Source organism: Engystomops pustulosus, chromosome 8 (genome assembly GCF_040894005.1).
Source record: "Engystomops pustulosus chromosome 8, aEngPut4.maternal, whole genome shotgun sequence".
Lineage (NCBI taxonomy): Eukaryota > Metazoa > Chordata > Amphibia > Anura > Leptodactylidae > Engystomops > Engystomops pustulosus.
The window spans coordinates 72,680,416-72,704,876 of NC_092418.1; the positions used below are offsets into that span (position 1 = coordinate 72,680,416).

At 42.0% G+C, this 24,461-nt stretch overlaps 1 protein-coding gene across 4 annotated transcripts in view; it reads right to left on the bottom strand.

Moving 5' to 3' along the window:
• KIAA2012 (KIAA2012 ortholog) overlaps positions 1 to 24,461 on the bottom strand; it is an 85,006-nt gene that overhangs the window by 41,966 nt on the left and 18,579 nt on the right. For 3 of the 4 annotated variants that reach the window (XM_072121208.1, XM_072121207.1, XM_072121211.1), the window contains exons 4-9: positions 21,305 to 21,463; positions 20,254 to 20,447; positions 19,132 to 19,318; positions 16,623 to 16,732; positions 15,783 to 15,993; positions 6,795 to 6,944 (exon numbers count right to left, since the gene is read on the bottom strand). In XM_072121208.1, coding sequence (XP_071977309.1) covers positions 6,795 to 6,944; positions 15,783 to 15,993; positions 16,623 to 16,732; positions 19,132 to 19,318; positions 20,254 to 20,447; positions 21,305 to 21,463 — 1,011 coding nt within the window. The remainder of the gene's footprint in view (positions 1 to 6,794; positions 6,945 to 15,782; positions 15,994 to 16,622; positions 16,733 to 19,131; positions 19,319 to 20,253; positions 20,448 to 21,304; positions 21,464 to 24,461) is intronic. The other variant, XM_072121209.1, reaches the window with a different exon arrangement.

Consider the following 24,461-nt stretch of genomic DNA (forward strand, 5'->3'; position numbering starts at 1 on the left):
TCACTAGTCAAGGTTGGTAAAATAGCAGTGGTAAAATGACTTTTGAGGCCATGTAATAAATTAAGAAAGGCTTCATGTAAGAACTGACGAAAAGGGGCTGCTCATAGGTGAGGATGAAAACTGCAAATTATTGAGCGAGCTGAAGCATTTCGATGGTGATGAATATTTAAGCTTGTCTTAATGAGCATAGAATGTGCTGTACATTGCCCAAAGTTCTCGCACCTAAGCATAGAGAACTAATTAGATAAGTAGTGAAATAATTTGTGGCTTCTTTGAAGAAACTTTTGCCAAAGTATAAATTTTTAAATTGATGGGAAAATATAATGTCATTAAATAGTAATTTTATATAGTATTTTTTTCTGAATTTTTTTGAGCTGGAAAGTTTTAGATGGTCACACCTTCAGGTTTTAATGTAGTTTTTGCAGCCAAAAGCAGGAGTGGCTCACATCATACATGGCATTTATAATATATTTTTAAGCTCCTTTCTGGCTTTATATTTAGAAATTGCATGAAAAAACCTAACAGTCTAAACCTAGCTCTGGAGTAGCAACCATAGGCAAAACATAAGAAGAGCCTTAATCCTTAATGACTTACAATTTATTTTTAAATAATATCTAAAAAAATATATAGAAAATTAGTCACTAAGCAAAATCTATTCTGTATCAAATTCAACACTAATTTTAAAGCATCATTTTTTAGAAATTGGAATCTCATGTTCTATTATAAACTTTTTCTTTTATGTTTTAATATATTTAAGGCAACTTTCTTATAAATAAATTAAATTGCCATGGCAAGATTTGCTGGTGCAATATGTGGCTGATGACTGACATGACTAACATGTGTTAGAATGCATTTATGAATTTTATGAGACTCTTTTTTTGTTATGTGATTGAACATGTGTTACGTGTGTCACACTGATGCCAAAGTTTTGTTGAGAAAAGGATAATAGGTGGTATAAACAAAAGTTGGGCATACTCTTAATATAGAAGTTTACTGAACAGCCACCCATACACATACCCTCTTGGTTTGCCTGGGAGGTGTATGTGTGCCGAATAGAAGAGGGCAGATGCCACTTTAAGAGGTTATCTAGATGAGAACAAAGGAAAAATAAAGCAGTTGTAAATTGGGGTCCATTAATTGGGGGGTAGTGAATTTAATGGGGATAGTTGGGATCCCATCAAAATCTCCAGGTTTAGCAGATACACATGTAGAGGCAGCCCCTGGGTTATATAAAAGATTGGTTCTTTAGGTTTGTTCTTAAGTCAAATTCTTATATAAGTCGGAGGTGGCATATTTTGTATATTGTAAATTCAATTACTAGACATTGTGGGTAACCAAGGAAATTGTACTGAATAGTATTCATATTCTCAAACACACACTTGTGAGCAGCTATTATATGTATTGTAAAGGTAGTCCTGGTAGTGTTAATTTAAAATGTATCATTTATTTTATACATTTATACTTTTTATGACTAGTATATTCTTTGCATATGTTCACTATGATTTGTAAAGCGCTACGGAATACGATGGCGCTATATAAATTAGAGATTTTTATTATTAGAGAAACATAAAGATTATTATTAATTAAAATTAATTGTATGAATATATTCTTCATTTTTTTTAAAAAAAAAGGTTAATGTATTGATATATGACGAGATTGGTACAATGTTACATTGCATAACTCTTCGTAAACTCTAGTGCAGCTCTTAGTTAGATAAAATACTACCATTAACAGTAGTTGAATAATAATAATAATGTTGGTTCCAGCACCTCACACATCTATTCAAATGATTCCTTTGCTCTTCTCTTCCCTACATCTTTGCATGAACAATCAACAACCTCCAGCAGCAACTACTGGAAGAAACATAAACTGCTGTGCATGAATAAAAAGAAGTAAGAGAAGCCGCATGAACGGAATCGCCATTCCTAGCTAGCGGTCTTTCACAAGCCGGAACAAAATAAGTTGGGGACTGCCTCTATATGGTCAGTATAAGATTATACAATGTAAAGATGAGCCAGATTTATCAATATACAACAATATAGAATTTGGCAGTTTTCGTAATCAGGGTTTTTTTCTGACGAATGGACTAAAAGCACCATTGAAGCTTACTTCTACACCCCAATATCTCTTGTAACAATAGTGAACAGCAGATGCCTTTTTGAGGCAATAAAACATTTTTTCTCTCCGCATGCATAAGCCACCGGCAAAGCAGTCCATAATGACAACTGTAATGATGACTCATCTCAGTACTTTTGTGTTGCGTTCTGGGTAATCCCTGCTCCAGTGGCAGGAGACGGAAATATGGCATACAGGAGATAGGACCAACTAGTCGTGTCTTTAGAGGGTCCAAGACCTTCTAATAGAGGCCCATCCCAAGCATGGTGTCAGGTCCTGGTCCTCCTCAGAGTCAGGTTGTTTGGGAATGCAGCCCAAAGCAGGTGGTAAACTCCATTTTTTGTCTAAATAATGCCGCAAAACAGATAGAAAACAACCACCATAAGGGAATGATGGAAGAAAAACTGAAGAGTTCAAGGCTTCCAGCTTGTTCACACGCTTGTTCACAGTCGGCTCTACCTGTTGGATGGACCATTACTGCATGCCTGCCAAAAGGACTGAGATAAGTTATCATTACAGTTGTCATTATGGATTGTTTTTTCGTCAGCTTAAGCTTGCTGAGAGTCTACAGCTCCTTTGCAGACCTATGTTTCTCAATGCTCGTGGTCTTCAAACAAATACTGCATAAAGTCTGACTGTTCAGTAATATGTTTCTCCAAAAATGAGTCAAGTTTCAGGGCTCTGTGCAGGAGCACATCCCTTTTTCATATAATTTTAATTGTCTTCAGCCACTGCTGGGCCCTGACTATACTTCAGATACCTTTCTTTGTCTGACTCCTTCAGTAATATACATGTGTGGTAGAGAAGCATGAGCTACTGTAAGACGTTTGAAACTTTTTCATCAATATTTGGATCTGTTTATAGGTAAGCTCCATATTTTTACATACATTGCACTTTTTATATAAAAAATGTCATGTTTGTGGTCATGTGATTTGTTGGCAGTGCTGTAATTTGCATGCAAAGTTCCCTTTCTGAACTTGCATGGATAAAGCCAAAGTGTGAAAGTCCCTACTACATTTTTGCTAGTTTCAATAGCTTGCAACATCCTTTTTGTGATTTTGATGTTATTCTTACAATTAATATTCCCTGATGTGTAAAAAATCATAAAAAATATCCATCATCTAAAATAAAGCCCTTTAATCCACAAATCTTCCCAGGACTGAAATGCAACTGATCCCCATAATTTAACATAATACTTTCTAACTGATCATGGATGGATGATACAAGCTCAGGAGGAAAATCAATCACCAACTTTTTATACTGAAATCATCTGTTCATTTCATGGGTCTACAGTGCAGCTCTCTCTGAAACCACTCCAATACAAGAGTCCTAAAGGGATGAATTGTCGCTGCCAAATTCTTTATAAAACAAAGGTTTTAAATTAGTTTAGTTTAGTCACGTTTTGTTTCCTGATCCAGAGCCAAGTCCTGTACTGGAATTACCAGTGAAGTATGTGTGTATATATGACTCATACACCGCTTTATATTCAATCCTAGGAACATATTTCAGTGGAAGATTTTGGGGAGAAAGGAAAAAAGCAAAATGTGTAATGTATGAATTATATTAAATGTATTGGGAAAGGGCAGAATACAAAGAAGATCATGAACCAGACGTGTATTTATGGGCAGTGGGTATCTATAAGGAACTGTAAATGGGACTAGTGTCTAAGTGTAAAAAAAGGCAGTAGATGCTTGTGTTAAAAACTAAACCTAAATTTAAAAACTAAAGTTTAAAGAAAATCTATCATTAAAATCTAGCATGATAAACCAGGAGCCTCCCTCTGCCTGTGGTAATCTTCCTATATTTGTTATCCGTAGCCTCCTTCCTTCTAAAATCAACTTTTAAAATTATTCTAATGGAAATGAGGGCTATAACTTCCTCTGCTACAGTGAGATTACATCAGGCAGAGGGAGGGGAGAAATGCTGAGAGGGAGGTGGAGACATTCTAGCAGTCTGTGAAGCTGAAACACTGAGGGGATCTGATAACATGCCCTTCAGGCTCATTAGCATAGTTTAGACAGTTGATTTTAGAAAGAAGGAGGCCATGATAATAAATGTAATAACATTACAGCAGAGTGCCTGAATTTATGAGTAAGTTTCCCTGGTTTATCATGCTAATTTTTTTGGTGGCATTCTTCTCAAGCCGAAATAAAAACACATCAGATTACCCTACATCACCCTTGTTCAGCCAAAGACTGCAGTTACTTATCTAATGTGTATGGCCAGTATACCGCTATGGTTCCATGATGACAAACGGGGGAATTCATTAAGACTTCGTCCCAATACACCCAAAGTGGGATGTATCAGGAAACAAAACGTTTTCTGGCGTCTCTACGCCAGAAAACTGTCAGGGACGCGGAGATGCATGTGCCTTCTTAATAAGCATGATGAATCTCCCCCAAAGTTCCCTATGATTTATAAGTCAATGCAATACCACAATTTACAGTTGACCATCAAGTTTTTTTTCTTGCAAGTTTTCTAGCAACATATCTGACTACAGTTTTATTTGATGTTGTGCACTTCTTTAAATGTTTTCTGCTAATTTGTGAGACAGTTTCTAGGTGCCATGGTGTTCTAAGTTTTCAGGCTTCTTTGTTTACTTGCATTTGTGCAATAAGGGATCTTATTACCCAGTTTTATTACTGTAATGTCAGTATTCTTCCTTCAGCTAATGATATCTTTTGCCAATGTCAGTCTACTCAGTTATGGAAACCATATCCATGCTCCTTTCTACACGCATTGATTATGATTCTGGTGGGACCAGCCAACTATTTAATGTGTATTGGATCCTTCTACTTTCCATGTCAGGTGATGTCAGAATCAGACATGAGGAACTTTACTATGCCCAATTCTTCATTCCGACAGCAGAAAAGCTGCTGTGTCTAAAATTGATGTACTCCTCTCTACCCATTAAAAAACATGCATGCTCAGCTGATTCTGTTGCGTACATAAATGCCGTAGTTATAAGCGGTTGACTAGACAAGCATTCAGCTAAAGTGTTTGGGTACAGGTGGAAAGCAAGCCAAGAAATTCCCAAACTGATTTGTTGGAATATTTTCTCAGTTTCACAATAACAGTCAATGAACATATTACAACAAATATTTATCAATGACTGTATGTCTGGACCCTTTGTTTTATCTGCTTGTTAATAATTTTTATTAATTCAATTCTTACATTTGTTTTTATTTTGTTTATTTCTTTTAGCTACTTTATCAGGTCCCCTGATTTCTGACACCTTTCGTGTATTGAGATGACTCCCCATGATGTAGGAAGGGTTTGAAGGGGTTCTCCAGTCACTTACAAGTTATCCCCTATCCAATCAGATTAGTCTGACAGGACCGATCTCTCATAAACCCATGCTGACGCTGGGTTATAAGGTTGTGCACAGTGAGATACTCCAGGATAGCATCTCTAATAAACCCCTCAAATATTTTCCCCACCACAGCAGTTAGACTCACGGGTCTGTAGTTTCCAGGATCGCAATTTGATCCTTTTTTGTATATTGGTACCACATTTGCTATGCGCCATTCCTGTGGAACATAACCAGTCCTCAGTGAATCTTCAAATATTAAAAATAACGGTTTGTCTATCACCGTACATAATTCATGCAGAACCCGGGGGTGTATGCCATCTGGCCCAGGTGATTTATCTATCTTAGTGGTTGCGAGGCGGCACCGTACCTCTTCCTGGGTTAAACTGTTGACATTATAAAAAGAATTAACATTATTCCTCATTGTGTCTTCCACCAGGGGATTTTCCTGGATAAAGACAGTTGAGAAGGCGACATTCAGTAGATTGGCCCTTTCCTCATCTCCTTCCACCATGACCCCCATGTTATTTCTAAGGGGACCCACACTCTCTGTTTTTAGTTTCTTATCATTTATATACTTGAAAAATAATTTGGGATTATTTTTGCTCTCCCTGGCAATATTTCTCTCAGTCTCTATTTTTGCGGCCTTTATCTGCTTTTTACAGGATTTATTTTTCTCTCTATAATCCTGTAATGCCTCATCGCTACCTTCACGTTTTAGCACGTTAAACGCTTTATCTTTCTCGCTTATTGCTTTCCTTACAAGACTAGTTAGCCACATAGGGTTTTTCTTGTTCCTTTTATGCTTTTTCCCATAAGGTATGTATTTCTCACAGGACTTTTTCAGAATATATAAGAAAAAGTCCCATTTTTGGGGGGTACTTTTGTCTTTGAGAACATTATCCCAGTCTATGCCTTTAAGGTCTTCCCTTAGTTGCTGAAAATTTGCCCTCCTGAAGTTTAGAGTGTTGGTTGCCCCTTCACTAACGCTCTTAGTAATACAAAATCAATAATATTATGATCACTATTCCCCAGGTTCCCCCCAACCTGTAGTTTTGATACCCTATCAGGTCTGTTGGTAAGGATAAGGTCCAGCAGTGCCCCCCCTCTTGTTGGCTCCAGGACTAGTTGCGACAGGTAATTGTCGGGACAGCTTAGTCCCTATTCACTTAAGTATATATATCTAAAGGCTGCTGAAAATCCTGTTAGTTGGTGGTGTTGGTTGATAGGTCATAAACAACCCAAAAAAACCTTGAGCATATTCCCTAAATGAACATAACTAATCTCAGAATCTTCAAAATATTTTCTTGTGTACCTGTCCATTCTACTCATAGTTTCCATGCATTTATGAAATGTAGGAATGGGCTACCTGGGTGAGCATCCAAGTTCCATTCAATATCCATCTGAAGGGTTTTGAATCTGCTCTCTGCCACAGCTGTGGGTACGTCAATGGTAGGCAGGGGCTCTACTTGCTCTTCATTAAAGACTTCCTCATTCTTTGATTTACCACTAGCAGGTTCTAAAAGCAGAAAATGTTATTGGGTTTTTTCCAAAGAAAGAATTACATGCAAACTTAGTCAGAAAATGTTATTAAACATTTTTACTGTAACGGAAAGAAAACAATGGAAACAAGTAGATTGCACACCTGAATGTGAAGCAAGCCATTTAAGCATAGAATCCATATAGAAGTAAACCATTCAATAACAGCATATCAAAGAAAGAAGCACCACAAAATGTTTGCCCACCTTGGATCAAAGCAAGAGGAGACTTTGTATACATGTTTATTTAGGGTTACCACATGCTACAAATGAGACAGGAATTCATGTTCCTGTGTCATCTTCATAGGACTATTGTTTCTTAAATGGATAATATTACACTGCTGGACCACTGGCATCTGTACAACATCTAAACAATTCTGCTCATTTATAATATGTGAGAAAGAAGGTTAAGAACACACAAGCTTCTAATGGTTGTCTGCTTGGCTAATAATCAATAGAAATGAATGTACTGGAATGCCAGAAGTAAAGCACAAAGCTTTGAGGACTGACAGAGCGTCTCATCACTAGAGATCCTGCCGGCCACAAGAGATGTTTGAGGTTAAGCAGTGTTTCCATCTGCAGCTGGATGAACACATTTTTCAAACAATATGTGGTGGGTTCTAAAGAAACTCTGTCATGGCAGTCGGTATTCAGTCACTCATTGGTCAAAAGAAGAAAGTGAGGTGTCATCACAAATGTGCAGAATAGTGTGGACCCCATAAGTCTCCCAAAAATTAGGGTCAGCCTCCTCAGTAATATGTGTAAGGCCTAAGTTGTTCCAAAGAGGGGTTTCTAAAGGAATGTCAGTATAAACCATGATCTGCTTAGTCTGCCTCTAGACTAACCTGAACATTTTATGCACTCTTCAGTCTTGGGTCTGACCAGGAGGGGGAGTTCAATATGTGCCATAATGAAGGGGATTTGAGATGGACAGCCAGATTAGCCTCAGAAGGTATTGGGGTATCCGAGGATTGCCAAAGGCCAAGACCCGCTAAACAGTAGCAATATTAACCCAGGAAAGCCATGCAGTAAGCATTTTGGGCCTCTGTAATTTGCATAGTTGTAGTTCAGACCTACCCAAATCCAAGATAAAAATTCTCATATTGCATCAGTGGGGTTGTTTATGGAAATTTATTTCAGATAAATGGGACAGTGCCATAATGTTCAGACACAAATTGAACATACTTCTTAAGGTTAAAGCAAGTAACCTAATCAGGCTCTGTATAACCATTTTACAGGACATCTACCATGAGTTTACTAAAGGTAGATGTGTTTTTCTAAGAATTTCCTGAGGAACTATGCTCCTCAGGACTTTTTTTTAATATAACTGTATATGCGTATATTGTGTCAATATCTGGCTACATCACTGGAGCACCTCAGAGCGACTCGTCTTATAAATGATTCACTTCCCTGCCTGGTCCTGTCCGTCCACAGTCCTGACAGACCAGGACATGCATAAGACCAGTTGCTCTGAGGCGCTCTGGTGATGTCCCAAACTGATTACCATAATTTGTGTAACTCTATTTTGCTATAACAGCGGCGTATAGAGTTACAATAAAAGAAGTTCTGAGGAGCATAGTTACACTGGAACTTCTTAATAGGACACGTCTATTATTAGCAAACATACAAACAAACAAATGAGATATATCAGGATTTTTATATACGGTAATTATTTTTATATAACATTCTCTTGTTTTGCACATTTTTATAGCTGCAAACAGGAGAAGGATATGCAAGGAGCAGGAAAGATAACAACTGACAGAGATAGATTAAGAATGTGGGTCAGTGTAGGGACATGGCTGTAGGAAGTGGCATTAGAAGGTAGAAAAGAAAGAGGTCAAAGGATCAGGTGGTGGAAGGACAGGAAGAAAACCCATCAAGAAGCTTCTTCCTGAGATAAAATACATGGATGAGCTATGAGGGATGCAATTGTGTGTCCTAGTATCTGGTTACAATAACACATTTAAAACAAAGCAAGGGGGCGTGGCCTGATGCCGGACTGAGAAGGACGTGCGCCGCGGAGCTCCCGGGACCCGACACCCCATCTCCCTCCTAAGGCAGCCATCCCTCACTTGTGCCCGTTCCCCTCCGCCCCGGGGTGCCCCACACACCTGCCACTGTCCTCCGGTGCCGTTTTGGAGGCGGCTACGGACACCGCGCCGCTCCTCCGTGCTCCCCCGCGGCCGACCACGTGACCCGCGCGGCGGCCCGCTCCTAGCCGCCCGGTGCAGCGGTAAACCGATCGCCGGGGACATTTTCCTGCACCTTGCCGCCTGGACATCGCTCCCACCGCCGAGGGCACTGTGACAGCGCTCCAGCCAGCCCTTTATCCTGCTGGAGGCGCCATCCTGTGGACTCCCCTGCGCTGCCTGAGGCCTAGGCGCGCAGGGTTAACCCTGTCACTGCTGGACTGATCCAGGACCAGGTAGGGAAGTAATTCCCCTGCTGCTGCCCACCTCTGCCCTGGGGACCCCAAGCTATACAGCCCAGCACTGAGTCCTCCATATTCCCAGAGATCCCCTGTTCCTGGGTTCTGTTTTATATTAACCCTTGCAGTCCTGCTGCAATACTCCACGTGGGTTTGGACTGTATCTCTGCTAACTACTGGACGCTAGGCTTCCTGATTGTTTATCACTGGCCCCCCCCTGCCCAGACGCCATGGGTAATCGGAGGAAGACGGCTAAAATGCTCAAAGCAGCGTCCGGGGTGTCTGCACCTCCTTCGGATGATGAATCCGTCCATGGGGATCCTCCATTCCAGTCCCTGGAACCCCTGGATGCGCAGGAATGCTCCACATCACAAGCCGTTCTGGAGCAGATACAGTCAAACGCTGCCAAAAAGTTAGGGAGATTCTCCCGCACACAGCCTTGCTCTCCTCAGGGGTCCCCAAACTCCTCTCCCTCCCTCTTTGAAGGCTCCCAGAGCCCGCCACAGCTTGTAAGCTATGAAGAGGGTGCTGATCCGTCTGACGCGGCCACGGAGTTGGATCGGAAATTTGCAGAGGTGCTGGCGGCCATTAACGGATGCCAATCCAAACTGGTCACCAAGGTGGATGAGCTGCGACAGGACTTTGTTCTATTACGACATGATGTCCACAAAGCCAAAGAGCGAATCACCGAAACTGAACGCAGAATATCTGAGGTGGAGGATGTCCAGAGGCCTATGCCGACACAGATCAGAGAGCTTCAGCGCCAAATGTCTGCATCCATCGACAGAGCTGATGACCTCGAAAACCGCCTGCGACGGAACAACGTCAGAGTGGTTGGTCTCCCCGAAAAAGTGGAAGGGTCTGACCCTGTATCCTTTTTTGAAAATTGGCTCAAAAATATGCTTCCTGCAGATACCTTCTCCCCGTTCTTCACAGTGGAAAGGGCCCATCGCGTGCCATCCCGCCCTGGCCCCCCAGGGGGCAATCCGAGACCCTTCCTGGCCCGGCTGCTGCACTTTAGGGACAGGGACTCTATCCTCAGGGCTGTCCGTACCAAGGGAGAAATTCTCTATGCCAACAGCAGAGTGTCCTTCTACCCTGATTTCTCTGCATCCGTCAGGAAACAGCGAGCACAATTCACCGAGGTCCGTGCCCGTCTCCGTGACAAGGGGTATAAATACTCCATGATGTACCCTTCCAAGCTCCGAATTGTGGACGGCCAGAAGACTCGTTTCTTCACCTGCCCAACCGAAGCACTTCACTGGGCTGACGCAGCCCCTCGGGCTCCTGCTGGAAGGCCCGCACCTCCTGAGTGACTGGACTCACATATCCTTTTATCTGATGTGCTATGACAATGCTGGACTTAGTCCTGAATAGTTATCTAGGGGTCCCAAATCACTGTTACAGTTTTCTAATATTTGTTTACACATTACGTGCCTCACAAATGTACCCTGTGATTGATTTGTGTTCTCTGTTTGGTCATATCGACCAGTGCGCCACATATGGCACTTCATTCTTTCCCTATTCCCCCCCCTCCTCCTCTCCCCTCCCCCTTCCCCCTCCCCTCCCCCTTCCCCCATCCCCTATCTCCTCTTTGGTTTTCTCTAAATATGGCTGCCTAATAACCTCCTGATCATATATACATTAAGGGTTGAAGGTCCCGGGACAAATGGTGTAGGTTTGTCTTGAGTTAGGGACCACTGTTCTACTCTTTGATTGTTATTGGGTATAGGTCTACACTACTGCTGTTAGGGTGTTAGACAGGGGGTTTGTATTCTTGGGATTGTTAGTTCAGTTCTGTTATATTTGTTATGCTCACTGTTGTCTGTCTGTCTATGTCTTTGTGGTATGAAAGGATGAATGCTTGGTTGCTCACGTCTCCTTCCCCACACCCCTTTCCCTTCCGCTAAGATGTCTTCACTTAAGGTAATGAGCTGGAATGTGAGGGGACTTAATTCTAAATTCAAGAGGGCTCTGATGTTAGATGTCATTAAGCGTCAAGCCCCTCACATTGTATGTATCCAAGAGACACACCTTACGGGTCAGAAGGTCCTCTCCCTGAAGCGGGCCTGGGTGGCTAGAGGGTATCATTCCTCCTACTCTGTCTACGCTAGGGGAGTATCCATACTCATATCCAAAGCGCTTCCCATAGAGGTCATACAGGTAGCGCCGGATCACTTTGGCCGTTATGTGATCGTACATTGTGCCTTGTGGGGCTTTACCTTTACTATAGCGTCTATTTATGTCCCCCCTCCCTTTGATCCAGCTGTATTGCACCTAATATCCAGTAAGCTGGCTGCTATGCCTCCCAGTCCGATACTCTGCATTGGTGACTTCAATGCAGTCCCTAATCCCTCCTTAGATCGTACAAGTGGTCTGGACACAGGCTCGGTCCGTCTGAACGAGTGGCTCACTTCTCTAGACCTCGCCGATGTTTGGCGTAGTAAACACCCTCAAGAGAGAGAATATTCATTCTATTCCTCTGTGCACAGGAGCTTCTCTCGGATTGATCTGGCCTTTGTCTCCCCTGATATGTTGCCGCACGTTGACCAGGTATCCTATTGCCCACGCAGTGCATCAGACCACTCCGCCTTGCTCATTAGTCTCCTTATAGGCCCCCCCAGCGACTCCCGCGTATGGCGCCTGCACCCGGCCTGGCTCCAATCCCCAGCGGTCCTGAGTACTGTCAGGGCTGCGCACAGCGAGTTCTGGGATGTACACTCAACCCATCCTGATCCTCTCCTAGTCTGGGACTCGTACAAGTCCTCGGTGCGGGGAGCATTCATGTCAGGTGTAGCTGGCCATAGAAAGTCTCTAAACGCGCAGGAGGAGAGGCTGACCGCTGCACTGGTAAATGCAGAAAAGGAGTATCTAGAGAAACCTACTCCGGGGAATAAAAAGACTTGGGCTCAGGCGCAGAGGAACCATCTAGCTGTAGTGAAGGAGCGCACCAGTAAGCGCCTGCTAGCCAGGGAAGCGTCCATCTTTGAATTCGGAGATAAAAATGGGAAGCTGCTTGCGTATTTATCGCGGGCTGAACGTCCTTGTGCTTCCGTTCCCTCTATCCTTAACAGTAGTGGAACCCTGATCACAGAACCCCGGGCCATAAACATGGTATTTCATGAATTCTATTCCTCTCTTTACAGCTCCAGATTGTCCGCCTCTTCCGTCGAGATTTCCAGATTCCTTGACAGTCTTCCACTTTGGAGACTCACATCGGCACAGTCATCGGAGCTTGATGCTCCGCTCTCGGCGGAGGAGGTGGAACTGGCCATCCAATCGTTGCCCCTCGGTAAGACACCTGGACTTGATGGGCTGGGAGGTGAGTGGTATAGGGATAACTGTGAGACCCTGGTCCCTCATCTACTTAGCCTGTACTCCGATGCGCTCGACAGTGGTTCCCTCCCTGACTCCATGCGAGAGGCCCTTATTGTAGTTCTTCCTAAGCCTGGCAAGGATCCCCTGCTTCCCGACTCGTACCGCCCAATTTCCCTCCTAAACTCAGATGTTAAAATCCTAGCAAAAATTCTGGCAACAAGGCTTAATAAAGTGATATTATCCTTGGTTCACCCGGACCAGACAGGCTTTATGCCTGGGAGGGGAACTGACATAAATATACAAAGACTACACCTGAATATAGCAGAGGCAGAGCGGTCTCCAGACCCTGGGTTTATCTTATCCTTAGACAATTGTAAGGCGTTTGACTCTGTGGAATGGGCATATCTGTGGACCCTTTTGCCTAGAATGGGTCTTGGCCCTCGATTTACAGCATTAGTTAAACTACTGTATAATGATCCCAAGGCTAGGGTACGGACCAACCTTAACATCTCACCTACTCTCCCTATGGCCAGGGGCACTAGGCAGGGCTGCCCGCTATCTCCCCTCCTCTTCGCACTTGCCATTGAGCCCCTTGCTGTGGCGATCCGTCACTCTGATAGCATTAAGGGTATTACTAGAGGTCCTATCATTGAAAAGGTATCTCTCTACGCTGATGATACACTTGTATACCTTGGAGACGTGGGCCCCTCTCTGGAATCCCTTCTGTCCCTGATAGAACGCTACGGGGGGTTCTCAGGTCTCCGGGTTAACTGGGACAAATCGGTCCTTTTCCCCTTATCTGATGTAGGGGTACACTCCCTCCCCGTCCCAGTCCAGGTGGTGTCCACCTTTAAATATCTGGGAGTTCAGGTGTCACGCAGGGTCCAGGCATATACGGAGTTAAACATTACACCCTTGATAACTGCAACGGAATCACGCCTAAAAGCCTGGTCCACTCTCCCCCTGTCTTTGTACGGGCGTATTAACATATTTAAAATGATTTTTCTCCCAAAATTTCTATACCTTTTCCATGCCTGTCCTATACTCCTTCCTAAGAGTTTGTTTAAACGCTTAGACGGCATTCTCAGGTCCTTTTACTGGCAGAGTAGTGCCCCGCGGTTCAGTTTAGCGCTGCTTCAGGCTCCCAAGTCTAGGGGTGGACTGGCTGCCCCGGATCTGTATCTTTATTACCTGGCTTCCCAGCTTGTATATGCCCAGTGGTGGATAGATATAGACATGGGTAATGCAGCTACTGCACTGGCTGGTGCCCTGGTAGGTTCCTACGAGGCCCTTACAAACCTGCTGTACAGGTATAAGTCCCCATCTGATACCCCACTTCCCCTACGTACGGTAGCGGTGTGCTGGCGTAGGGCACAATCCCTGGTAGAACCGAGCAGCTCTCCCCCTCTCTCGCCTAGGACTCCATTGTGGCTCAATCCATGGCTCTCTCACTTCCTCTCCCTCCCGGGCTGGACAATGTGGGGGGCAGCGGGGGTGAAATTTGTAGGCCAGCTCTTATCCCCGGTAGCAGAGTTACTCAGCTTTAACGAGATAAGGGAGAGACATACTGTACCCAATACGGCTAGCTTCCATTACACGCAACTGCGGCACGCATTCAAAGCCCAATTCGGCTCCTTCAGCCTGACAGTGAAATTCTCCAAACTAGAGACTCTGATGAGTACCCCGGACCTCCCTAAGCCACTCACTCAGTGCTATGCTCTCCTACAAGAGCAAAAGTCCAGACCGTTTGATAGAGCCTGTGAACGCTGGAGACAGGATATCCCTGACCTGTCAGATGATGACTGGAGGGAGGTCGAACTGTCCTACTTCACATCTGTAGTGAGTGCGAGGGACTTCCTGATCCAATCTAAATTCCTCCATCGAGTATACTTCACCCCTGCTAGACTATTCCGCATGGGAGCAATGCCCAATGATCTTTGCTTTCGCTGTCAGGCTGAAGTCGGATCCTTCCTGCATTGTGTCTGGTCCTGCCCTAGGGTCCATGTCTTCTGGTCCGAAGTGCTGGAATTCCTAAATATACACTTTGATTTCCCACGCTTGATGTCTCCCTCTGTGTGTCTCCTCGGCATCATAAATGAAGTTGTCAATGGCCACTATGACAAAATTTTCTTTAGGTTTGTCTTATACTACGCCCGAAAAGTGGTGGTGATGACCTGGAAGGACCAGGAGCCCCCTCCATTAAAAAGATGGATACTACTTATTAACAGCGTCATTCCCCACTACCGGTCCCTGTATACCAACAGGAAGTGTCCCCAGAAGTTTGATCGCATCTGGTCCAGATGGTGCGCGACTCCCCATACAGCCTTATAATCACATGTGACATATACTCCTCTCCATGATGAAGGAGACTGAGCGTGCTGGTATGTGTGTGTGTGTGTGTGTGACTGATTGTCTATGTGTCAATAGTTGTTTGTGTTGTATCAAGATGTCTGGCTGCAGTATCCTGCTGTTATCTATTGTGTAATATCCCTCAGGTAGTTTTGTAACACAGCAAGAACCTGATTGTTACCATGGCTGTTGTATAATAATCCTGTAATGGGGGGAAGGAAATATGTGGCAGACAATCTTGTTTTCTGGTTTTGTTTATTGTAATTGTATAAAATTTCAAAAATTGCAAAAATAAATACTTTAAAAAAAAAAAAAACAAAGCAAGACATTTAGGAGGGTATTCATCATGGCTTGTGTGCCTGTATTCCACCCTCTATGTGGTTGGTCGGAGAGGAGAGCAGTGCCAAGCCAAGGTATGTGCTAGCGTTGGGACGTCCTGCACCTGAGCACTACTTATAACCTGCGCCAGGTTCAGGGGTAAGGGCCAAGGGACAGGGTCAACATCAAGCTTGATACATCTGCCCCTTAGTATTCTATGAATAATATTAATTGAATGAATATCATTATGTCATTAACAAGTAGCGGTGTGGTAGCAATGCATAGGGTTCCAATTATATGATAATATTAATATCTGTAATATTTGTGGCAAAACTAGCACTATAGGCCAGAGGGAATACTACATTTCGTCTCCATATAATATTAGTTGAAGTAGTGTGTACCGTACCTTCATTATTATTAGAGGTTAAATATTGATTGTTAATGGTTTCATCTTTCCCTGCATGAATATCCTGATTCACTTTCTGATTCTCAAAGCGGACAAGCAATGGTATGATCAAAAGTTCCTTTGGTGGGTCAGTTGCTTGACGTCTTATCTTTCTTTGTGGGATTTTGATGGGTTCTTCAATAATTCGAGGTAACTTAAGGGGTTCCTGTACCTGAAAAAAGATATCAACCGCCTAAAATTACAGCACAAAGTGATCTTCTGATGCAAAACACATGGTGGAACTGAAAATCTGCCTCTAGAAATCTGGAAGGATAAGGAGGCGGTTTTCTCAAGGAGGTGAAATATTTTCTGGTATTTTTTTAGTGTCAATGAGACAATACATTAGGCACAATTATATGCAATGCTATTATACACTGTATACTATTTTACTATAGTATTTTGGGTGGAAATCCTATTCCAATGTATTTACGTAGGTAACCGGCTGATATAACTGGGAGAAGAAATGGCCTGCAGAGAAAAGCTGATATTACAAGGTGGTTTTTCAAACTGGATGGCTCAAGTACAGGAGCCTCTCTACATTCAACTTCTTAGACAGAGGCCCCAAAACTCCCCTAAAAAAATCATTAAGATATATTTCACATAAAAATAGTCATCTTCTGATGACCTGTTGTCCTTAATATAACATGAGCAAATTATTTTTCCAGTTCCCCAGAGGATTGAGATTCTGAATGGACTCTTCTTAGAAACAGTTATTTACACCATAATCTTATATATCTTCCACAAACTGGTTGAGTGATATATTTTTAAAAACCAGGTGTGTAATTCAATTATACAGCTGACCTTAGTGTTTGTATCTTTCAAGACTTCTGTTTCTTGGACAAGAGAGTGATGAATTGGAGGTAAGAATGCCCCTTCTGGAAGATGTTCTATGTAATCCCTTTGCTGCTTACCTGTATAGCACATGATTAACAAACAACATATAAGTGATGCAGAACTAAGCAAACATGTATAAGAAAAATACTAAATATTTCTTGAGAATTAATATAAACTACAAGCCTTGTTATATATCCAAGAGCACCATAGTTCTTTTTTTGCTTATAAGCAGTATCTTTTCCAGACTAAACTGGACCAAAAACCACCTAAAAACTGATTGTGATACTGGTGTAACTGCAACATGTGACCACACCCTAAGTTGTTCCCACTGGAATTTTCAGAATGAAATTGATATCTGAATGTTACAAATTCAATGTAAATGTGTGTTCCTAAACACTTAGTACTGGTTGCACAATGATAAAAGGATGAATATGCATGAGAAGAGGTCATTCTCAGTTCTATATATTTTATTTCCAGAATGAATAATAGAACAATGAGAGAACACTAAAAAAAGATTAAAATATTGTAAAATATTAGGATGTGTGCATGGCCCTGCTTCTACTGTAGCTTGTTTGTAGGTTACATAAGCAGAAAAAAATTGTACTCTGGCCTAGGGGGTCTAGCAATGGAGAAACATTCCTTAATGTAATGAAAAAGAACAAATACATATAATTAATTTATTTCTGATCTGTTTTTAAATATATATTTGATTCTTTGTATCAATGTATATATACACTCACCGGCCACTTTATTAGGTACACCATGCTAGTAACGGATTGGACCCCCTTTTGCCTTCAGAACTGCCTCAATTCTTCATGGCATAGATTCAACAAGGTGCTGGAAGCATTCCTCAGAGATATTGACATTATGTTATCACACAGTTTCCGCAGATTAGTCAGCTGCACATCCATGATGCAAATCTCCCGTTCCACCACATCCCAAAGATGCTCTATTGAATTGAGATCTGGTGACTGTGGAGGCCATTTGAGTACAGTGACCTCATTGTCATGTTCAAGAAACCAGTCTGAGATGATTCCAGCTTTATGACATGGCGCATTATCCTGCTGAAAGTAGCCATCAGATGTTGGGTACATTGTGGTCATAAAGGGATGGACATGGATGGTCAGCAACAATACTCAGGTAGGCTGTGGCCTTGCAACGATGCTCAATTGGTACCAAGGGGCCCAAAGAGTGCCAAGAAAATATTCCCCACACCATGACACCATCACCACCAGCCTGAACCGTGATACAAGGCAGGATGGATCCATGCTTTCATGTTGTTGACGCCAAATTCTGACACTACCATCCGAATGTTGCAGCAGAAATCGAGACTCATCAGACCAGGCAACGTTTTTCCAATCTTCTACTGTCCAATTTCGATGAGCTTGTGCAAATTGTAGCCTCAGTTTCCTGTTCTTAGCTGAAAGGAGTGGCACCCGGTGTGGTCTTCTGCTGCTGTAGCCCATCTGCCTCAAAGTTCGACGTACTGTGCGTTCAGAGATGCTCTTCTGCCTACCTTGGTTGTAACGGGTGGCGATTTGAGTCACTGTTGCCTTTCTATCAGCTCGAACCAGTCTGCCCATTCTCCTCTGACCTCTGGCATCAACAAGGCATTTCCGCCCACAGAACTGCCACTCACTGGATGTTTTTTCTTTTTTGGACCATTCTCTGTAAACACTAGAGATGGTTGTGCGTGAAAATCCCAGTAGATCAGAAGTTTCTGAAATACTCATACCAGCCCTTCTGCCACCAACAACCATGCCATGTTCAAAGGCACTCAAATCACCTTTCTTCCCCATACTGATACTCGGTTTGAACTGCAGGAGATTGTCTTGACTATGTCTACATGCCTAAATGCACTGAGTTGCCGCCATGTGATTGGCTGATTAGAAATTAAGTGTTAACGAGCAGTTGGACAGGTGTACCTAATAAAGTGGCCGGTGAGTGTATATCTTGATAAAATATTGGATTAATTGCTTTTGTGTTATCACCAATAAAAAAGTTATCTAATGTTACACTTTTCTTAAACCATAAAATATGCCAAAAATGCAATAAAGAGTCAATTTGCAGTTATCCAATTTTTTACTTTAGGCCTGTAGGATCAGGGTTAAAGTAACCCTTTAGGTTCCATTCCAGTATTTGTGTCACAGTTTCTTCTTGATCCCTTTTTCATACTGGTAGTTTAGTAATTTGTACTTCATGATTATTCCTCTCTTGATGTATCATCTATTTTTGCACTGACTTCTTACTGAGCCTTGGTAAACTTGTTATACAATGCAAACAACCTAGAATGTGACAGCTGCAAAGAGCAATAGTATGGACAAATGATGAGACAGGAGGCGTGTCTCAGACTACCTGTATACACTGTAACTGAAAAAAAGAGCTAAACAGCAAGACCTTAGAAAAACACTATTAGCTGGTAGAAAATCCCTTGGTTTAGTCACAATAGTATAGTCACTGTGATATGGTAACTCACTGTGTGGATATTTCCTTCGCCCTGCAAAAGGACCGCCATAGAAAGTTGTATGAGGCTTTCCATGATGTACAGCATGATTTTCATCCAAAAAGGACACATCTACAGGAGCTGGAGGCTTTTCGCGGTGGTCTGTCACACTGCTCAATGTATCATTCCCATTTGACTGAGTCTGCTGTGCTTCACCCTGCTAAAATACAGTATTTGATAAAAAAGGAAAAAATGAAAGATGGCAAAGGATGAGTAATTGGGAGCTGTATGATATCTCAAATGTCCATTGATACCTGGAACCTTTGTTTGATAACTAAGAGATTTTATCCAGGGCTACAACAACCCTCTCTCAGTTGTAAGGTGATTATATGAGTCTTAGTTCCCAGTGCTGGGATGAACAGCGCAGAAAGAAACAGACACATGGTCGTAACTGTATTCAATCACACTATAGGTTAGCTTGAGTATACTTTGAGCACCACCCCTTAGGCTACTTTTCCAATATAATGTTGATGGACTCGTATCGTGTATCGTTTCTTCTAAAAAACACTGTTCTCAGGGGAACAGGATCTTATCACTAAATGTACTGTGAAGGCAATAGTCAAAACATGATAATCAGACACTGCAGAGAAGAAGGAAAACAGCAGCAAGGACAAATTATCTCTTGATTACAGAAGATGGTGTCTTATTCATGAGATGGCTGACCAAGATGGCGTCTGGAGAGATATATGATATCTCTCACAGTAGGTAATATTGCTTGTGCTCTTTTTTATGTCCAAAGGTTCATTTGGTAAGTGCACAATTAGTGAGTCATGGTCTTTATCTGGATCCAAGGAGTAAAATAGCCCCTTTAAGAATTGTCATATTGTGACTTTTCACAATAGGGTCAGGACCAAATCTTCTTTGGTTTATTATGGTCAATATAAAGCACTGGAACTTTGTCCCCACTACAATGAAAACAGGAACTCATTGGACATACGTTATGCATGTTTACATAGCTTACAAAATGTTTAAGGCAAGAATTTTCTTTTAATTCATAAATTGTTTCCAACCTCTTTAGTGTTACCCTAGGCTACCACCTACTTCACAAAATCCTTTTCAAAGTACCGTATATAACTGCTTTTTTAATACATTTACCATATGTGAATTGGAGTGCTCTTTGACTTTCCAGGAGCTACGTGTAACATGAGATTCTCTCCTTTCTGGACTGGATTTTCGGAGTGTTGCTGCACTTGGTATAGTTGAACTTTTTCCATATATTTCCAGGATTTCCTTGTCATATGCCTTTTCTTCTTCATTCCCACTTTCCTCTTCCACTGGGGTACAATGTCCTAGTGAAAGCAAATAGTCAGAATGCATAACTGTGCACTGAAGTTTGGTAAATTGGTTTCTTTGATTCATGAAGGTGATGAGGATTTAGCTATTTTCGGGACACTTTACATATACAGTATATATATATATGTAAAATAAATTTTCTACAGATCTCCTCAAGCCAGTGGAGGTTTTCACTGATATAGGCCACTTCATGTCCTTGTAAAGTCCTGCCTAAAGTAAAACTCACAATAATAATAAGCACATGCGTGGGTGGTTCAGAGCACACAAGATACTAGGTACTATAGAGTGCATGGATGAAAGAATTGCTGGGTGAGGGGTCCTTTCAGGGCATAGCCCTTGTCAGTAAAACACTGCATTATTTACTGCCAGCTCAGCTAGGAAAAAAAAAATATAAAAAAACATATATATATATATATATATATATATATATATATATATATATATATATATATAGTGAAGTAGCCAACTCCTTTCAGCGCCTGTGTGCAAGCTAACACCTACAAGCATGGAAACAATAGGCACAATGTATGGATATAAATTATCACATGAACAATTGTCTATCTCTATTCTTACATCATGGTTCCATTTAAATGTATTGAGTCCATGTAAAAGAACCAAAAAAAAAAGGTCACAGAAATAAAGTCTATGTTATGCGTGTGAAGCAAACCACATGAAATAGGAGATGGTAAATGTCTTATACATTTCCTTGTTGCTTCAAAGTAATCCTTAAAATTCCCGACTTGACAACTAGCAGTTATGACTGAAGTGCTCCATAAATGTTTTTTCTGCATCATAAGACATTAACCAGCATGAATCTTGTTCATCTTTAGAGTGCTGGAGACTGAAAGCATACCTGGAGTGTTGTACACATCTGCATTGCTCCAGTAAGGCAGAGAGGTGAAAACAGGCAGTCGATGATACTTTAATGGAGTAGATGACAAGTCTGGATGTCTTCCACCGCTGTCTCCTGAGGCTGTGAGCTGTTGAAGTTGTACTGAGTCTCTAAGGCTTCCTGAAAAAAAACAAAAGACTGTTTTGACCCCTCTGTCTGTTCACATCCTTGAACCCCTATGAAAACTTTGCAGAAATCAGGGATCTTACAATTCTTTCCAAATATGTTTGTATAACAATTTAACAGCTTCCCTTTGCTATAAAATAGAAAAATGTAGTAAAAACCATATAAAAGTACAATACTGTGAACATATTACAAGCACAACAGGCTCTTAGGAGCACTTGTACGAGCTTTGCTGTCATACTAAACTTTCCTATGTCTATATAATCCCTTGAATGCAGTTCTGTCTTGTAAAAAATCCATTACCAGAACCTAAATGACCGATAACATACAGTATCCATCCTATAAAGCATAAAAATATACAAACAGAAATAAATGTAGACACTGAAAATAACATTACCTGGTATCTTTATGTAAACATTTTATAGCAAGATAAATATATATGTAAAACAAATTAAGCCTAAAATCCAAACTACTACTAAATTTTTTTTTGCTTCAAACTATAGTCATTTTCAAAATAAAAAAAGGAAAATCCCTTTAAGAGTAACTCTAGCCATACACAATATTCTGGTGATGACAAGCCTGGTAAAAAAAAATCCAATGTTTATGAGGGCCTTGTGGCTATTTCCTAATTGGCAATGAGAAGGATAAGGCTGTAAGATTCTAACATGGATGAAGATATACCATCACAAGAGATGCCCTGAAAAGACTTACTGCCATCTCTTGGCAGTAAGTCTGCTGGAAGGGATACATGGTGTCCACAAACCAATGATATCTGATGTGTATCGCAGCTTCCAATATCATATCTCCAAATAACAACTACACATATGTAGGCCTGTGTTAAATTAGACTATTTACCAAAGTAGGTATGCAAATATGTTTTCCAAGGTGTTAAATGGAAAACAATGCCTCTTTTTCCTACCTTCAAAGGCAGCCCCCTTAACACCAAGTATGACCTACAAGAAGTCTAATAACATGATGTGGGTTGATGATTAAGCCAAACCAGTATATCTATTCCAGAAGGAACAGATTCCCAACTCCCTCTAACATTGCCAAATCAGTTCCCTACGCTCTACTGAAGAGACCCAACCAGATAGAAACAGTGCTGTCTACAGTTGGGAGTCTGTTCCTTGTGGAATAGATATACTGGTTTGGCTTAATCCCGCATCATTAGACTTCTTGTAGGTCATACTTGGTGTTAAGGGGGCTGCCTTTCAAGGTAGCAAAAGGAGGCATTATTTTCCATTCCTATAAGGCGATCTTAATTGGCAAGCTCTTACCTTATGGAGAACTTTTACCTTATGACCCTACCAAAGTAGTGTGAGACACTGAAGGGGTTAACTGTGGATGGGCGGTATGTTTCCCCTAGGTTTTGCTATTATGCAAGGCCTTAGTGCTGAGGTTTGTGTCCAGCACCTTGGACACAGGTGGTGGGAACAGCCCAATTAGCCTCTTAAGGCCGCTCAGCAGAGCTGAAGTTGTTGTCTCTCTGTAAGGAGGCTGGAGAGCACACAGCCCTGACCTCTGTGCCTGGAGCAGCCAAGTGATTTTGTATAGTGGTGAGTTAGTGGAATACTTGTATAGTTAGCACCCTGACGGGTAGGATTTTGTTTGTTTAATGCCTGAATGTAAAGGCTGTTTTATTTTGCTGCTGCAATAAACGCAGGCGAGACCTGTTTTGGACTGTACCTTGGTGTCACTGTCTTGAACTGCATCACAGCACCCCGCAACCACGGTCTCTACCGGGCCAAATCCCCACAGTAGGTGCAAGTAGTAAATCAGAATACATACCTCCCAACGTTGGGTTGAAGAAAGAGGGACATTAAGAGTGGTGTGCATAGCATGGCATTCATTTTTTTTTGCATAATAAAGCATGCTCTTTTACTGCCCCTTATCCCCCTATGGCCTACACTATACACTATATATACTATACACTATATGGCCCTTTCTGTGGCTCACACACATTTTAAAAGGTCTCCACCCTATACAATGCCCCATTCGCCTCCTCCTCTCATTGTGCCTCCCTTCTCTGTTCTCCCTCTTATTGTGCCCGCTTCTCTGCTCCCCCTCTTATTGTGCCGCTTCTATGCTCCCCCTCTTGTTGTGACCCCATCTCTACTGCCCCTCTTATTGGGACCCCAGGTCTCTGCTCCCACTCTTATTGTGCTCCCTGTCTCTGCTACTCCTTTTATTGTGCTCTATCATCTGCACCCCCTCTTATTTTGCCCCCCTTTTATTATGGCACCCTCTTCTGCCCCCCCCCCCTCTAATTGTGCTCCCCTCTTATTATGGTCCCCTCCTCTGCTCGCCCCCCCCCCCCTTAATACCGACCCATCCTCTGCTCTCCTTCTTATTTTGCCCTGTTCCCTGCCCCCTCTTATTATGGCCCCTTTTGCTCCCCTTCTTATTATGCCCCCCTCCTCTGCTTCCCCTCTAATTGTGGACTCCTCCTCTGCTCCCCCTCTTAATTTTCCATGTTCGCTGCTCCCCCTCTTGTTATGGCCCCCAGAGGGTCTCTGTTAACACCCCTTCTGACTCATTAGCATAACTTTAAAAGTTGATTTTAAAAAAGGAAGAATGCTATGGATAACAAATATAAGAAGATTACTACAGTCACAGTGCCTGGACCTATGAGTTAATGTCCCTGGTTTATTATGCTTGATTCTGATGGTAGATTTACTTTAAATGTTTTCTATAGATCAGATATGTAAAAATAATAGACCCCTCTTCAGGAAGTTTCTACTGTCTGAACCTCATGCTGAAGAAGGCTTGTGGCTATGGTCATGGGTGAATGGGAGTGCGGAGAGAGGTTAGTTATTTATACAGCCTCCCAAGTCACATATAAATTTTTTTTAAATTCCTGGGCAACCCCTTTGAGACACATTATGAGATGCATGAATCCAGAATTCTGGACCTCTACATTCATTTAGATGAAAAGTGCACATGAGATAGGGGTCATTTCACTTATGTTGTTTTGAGGCAATGTCCAAATAAAAAG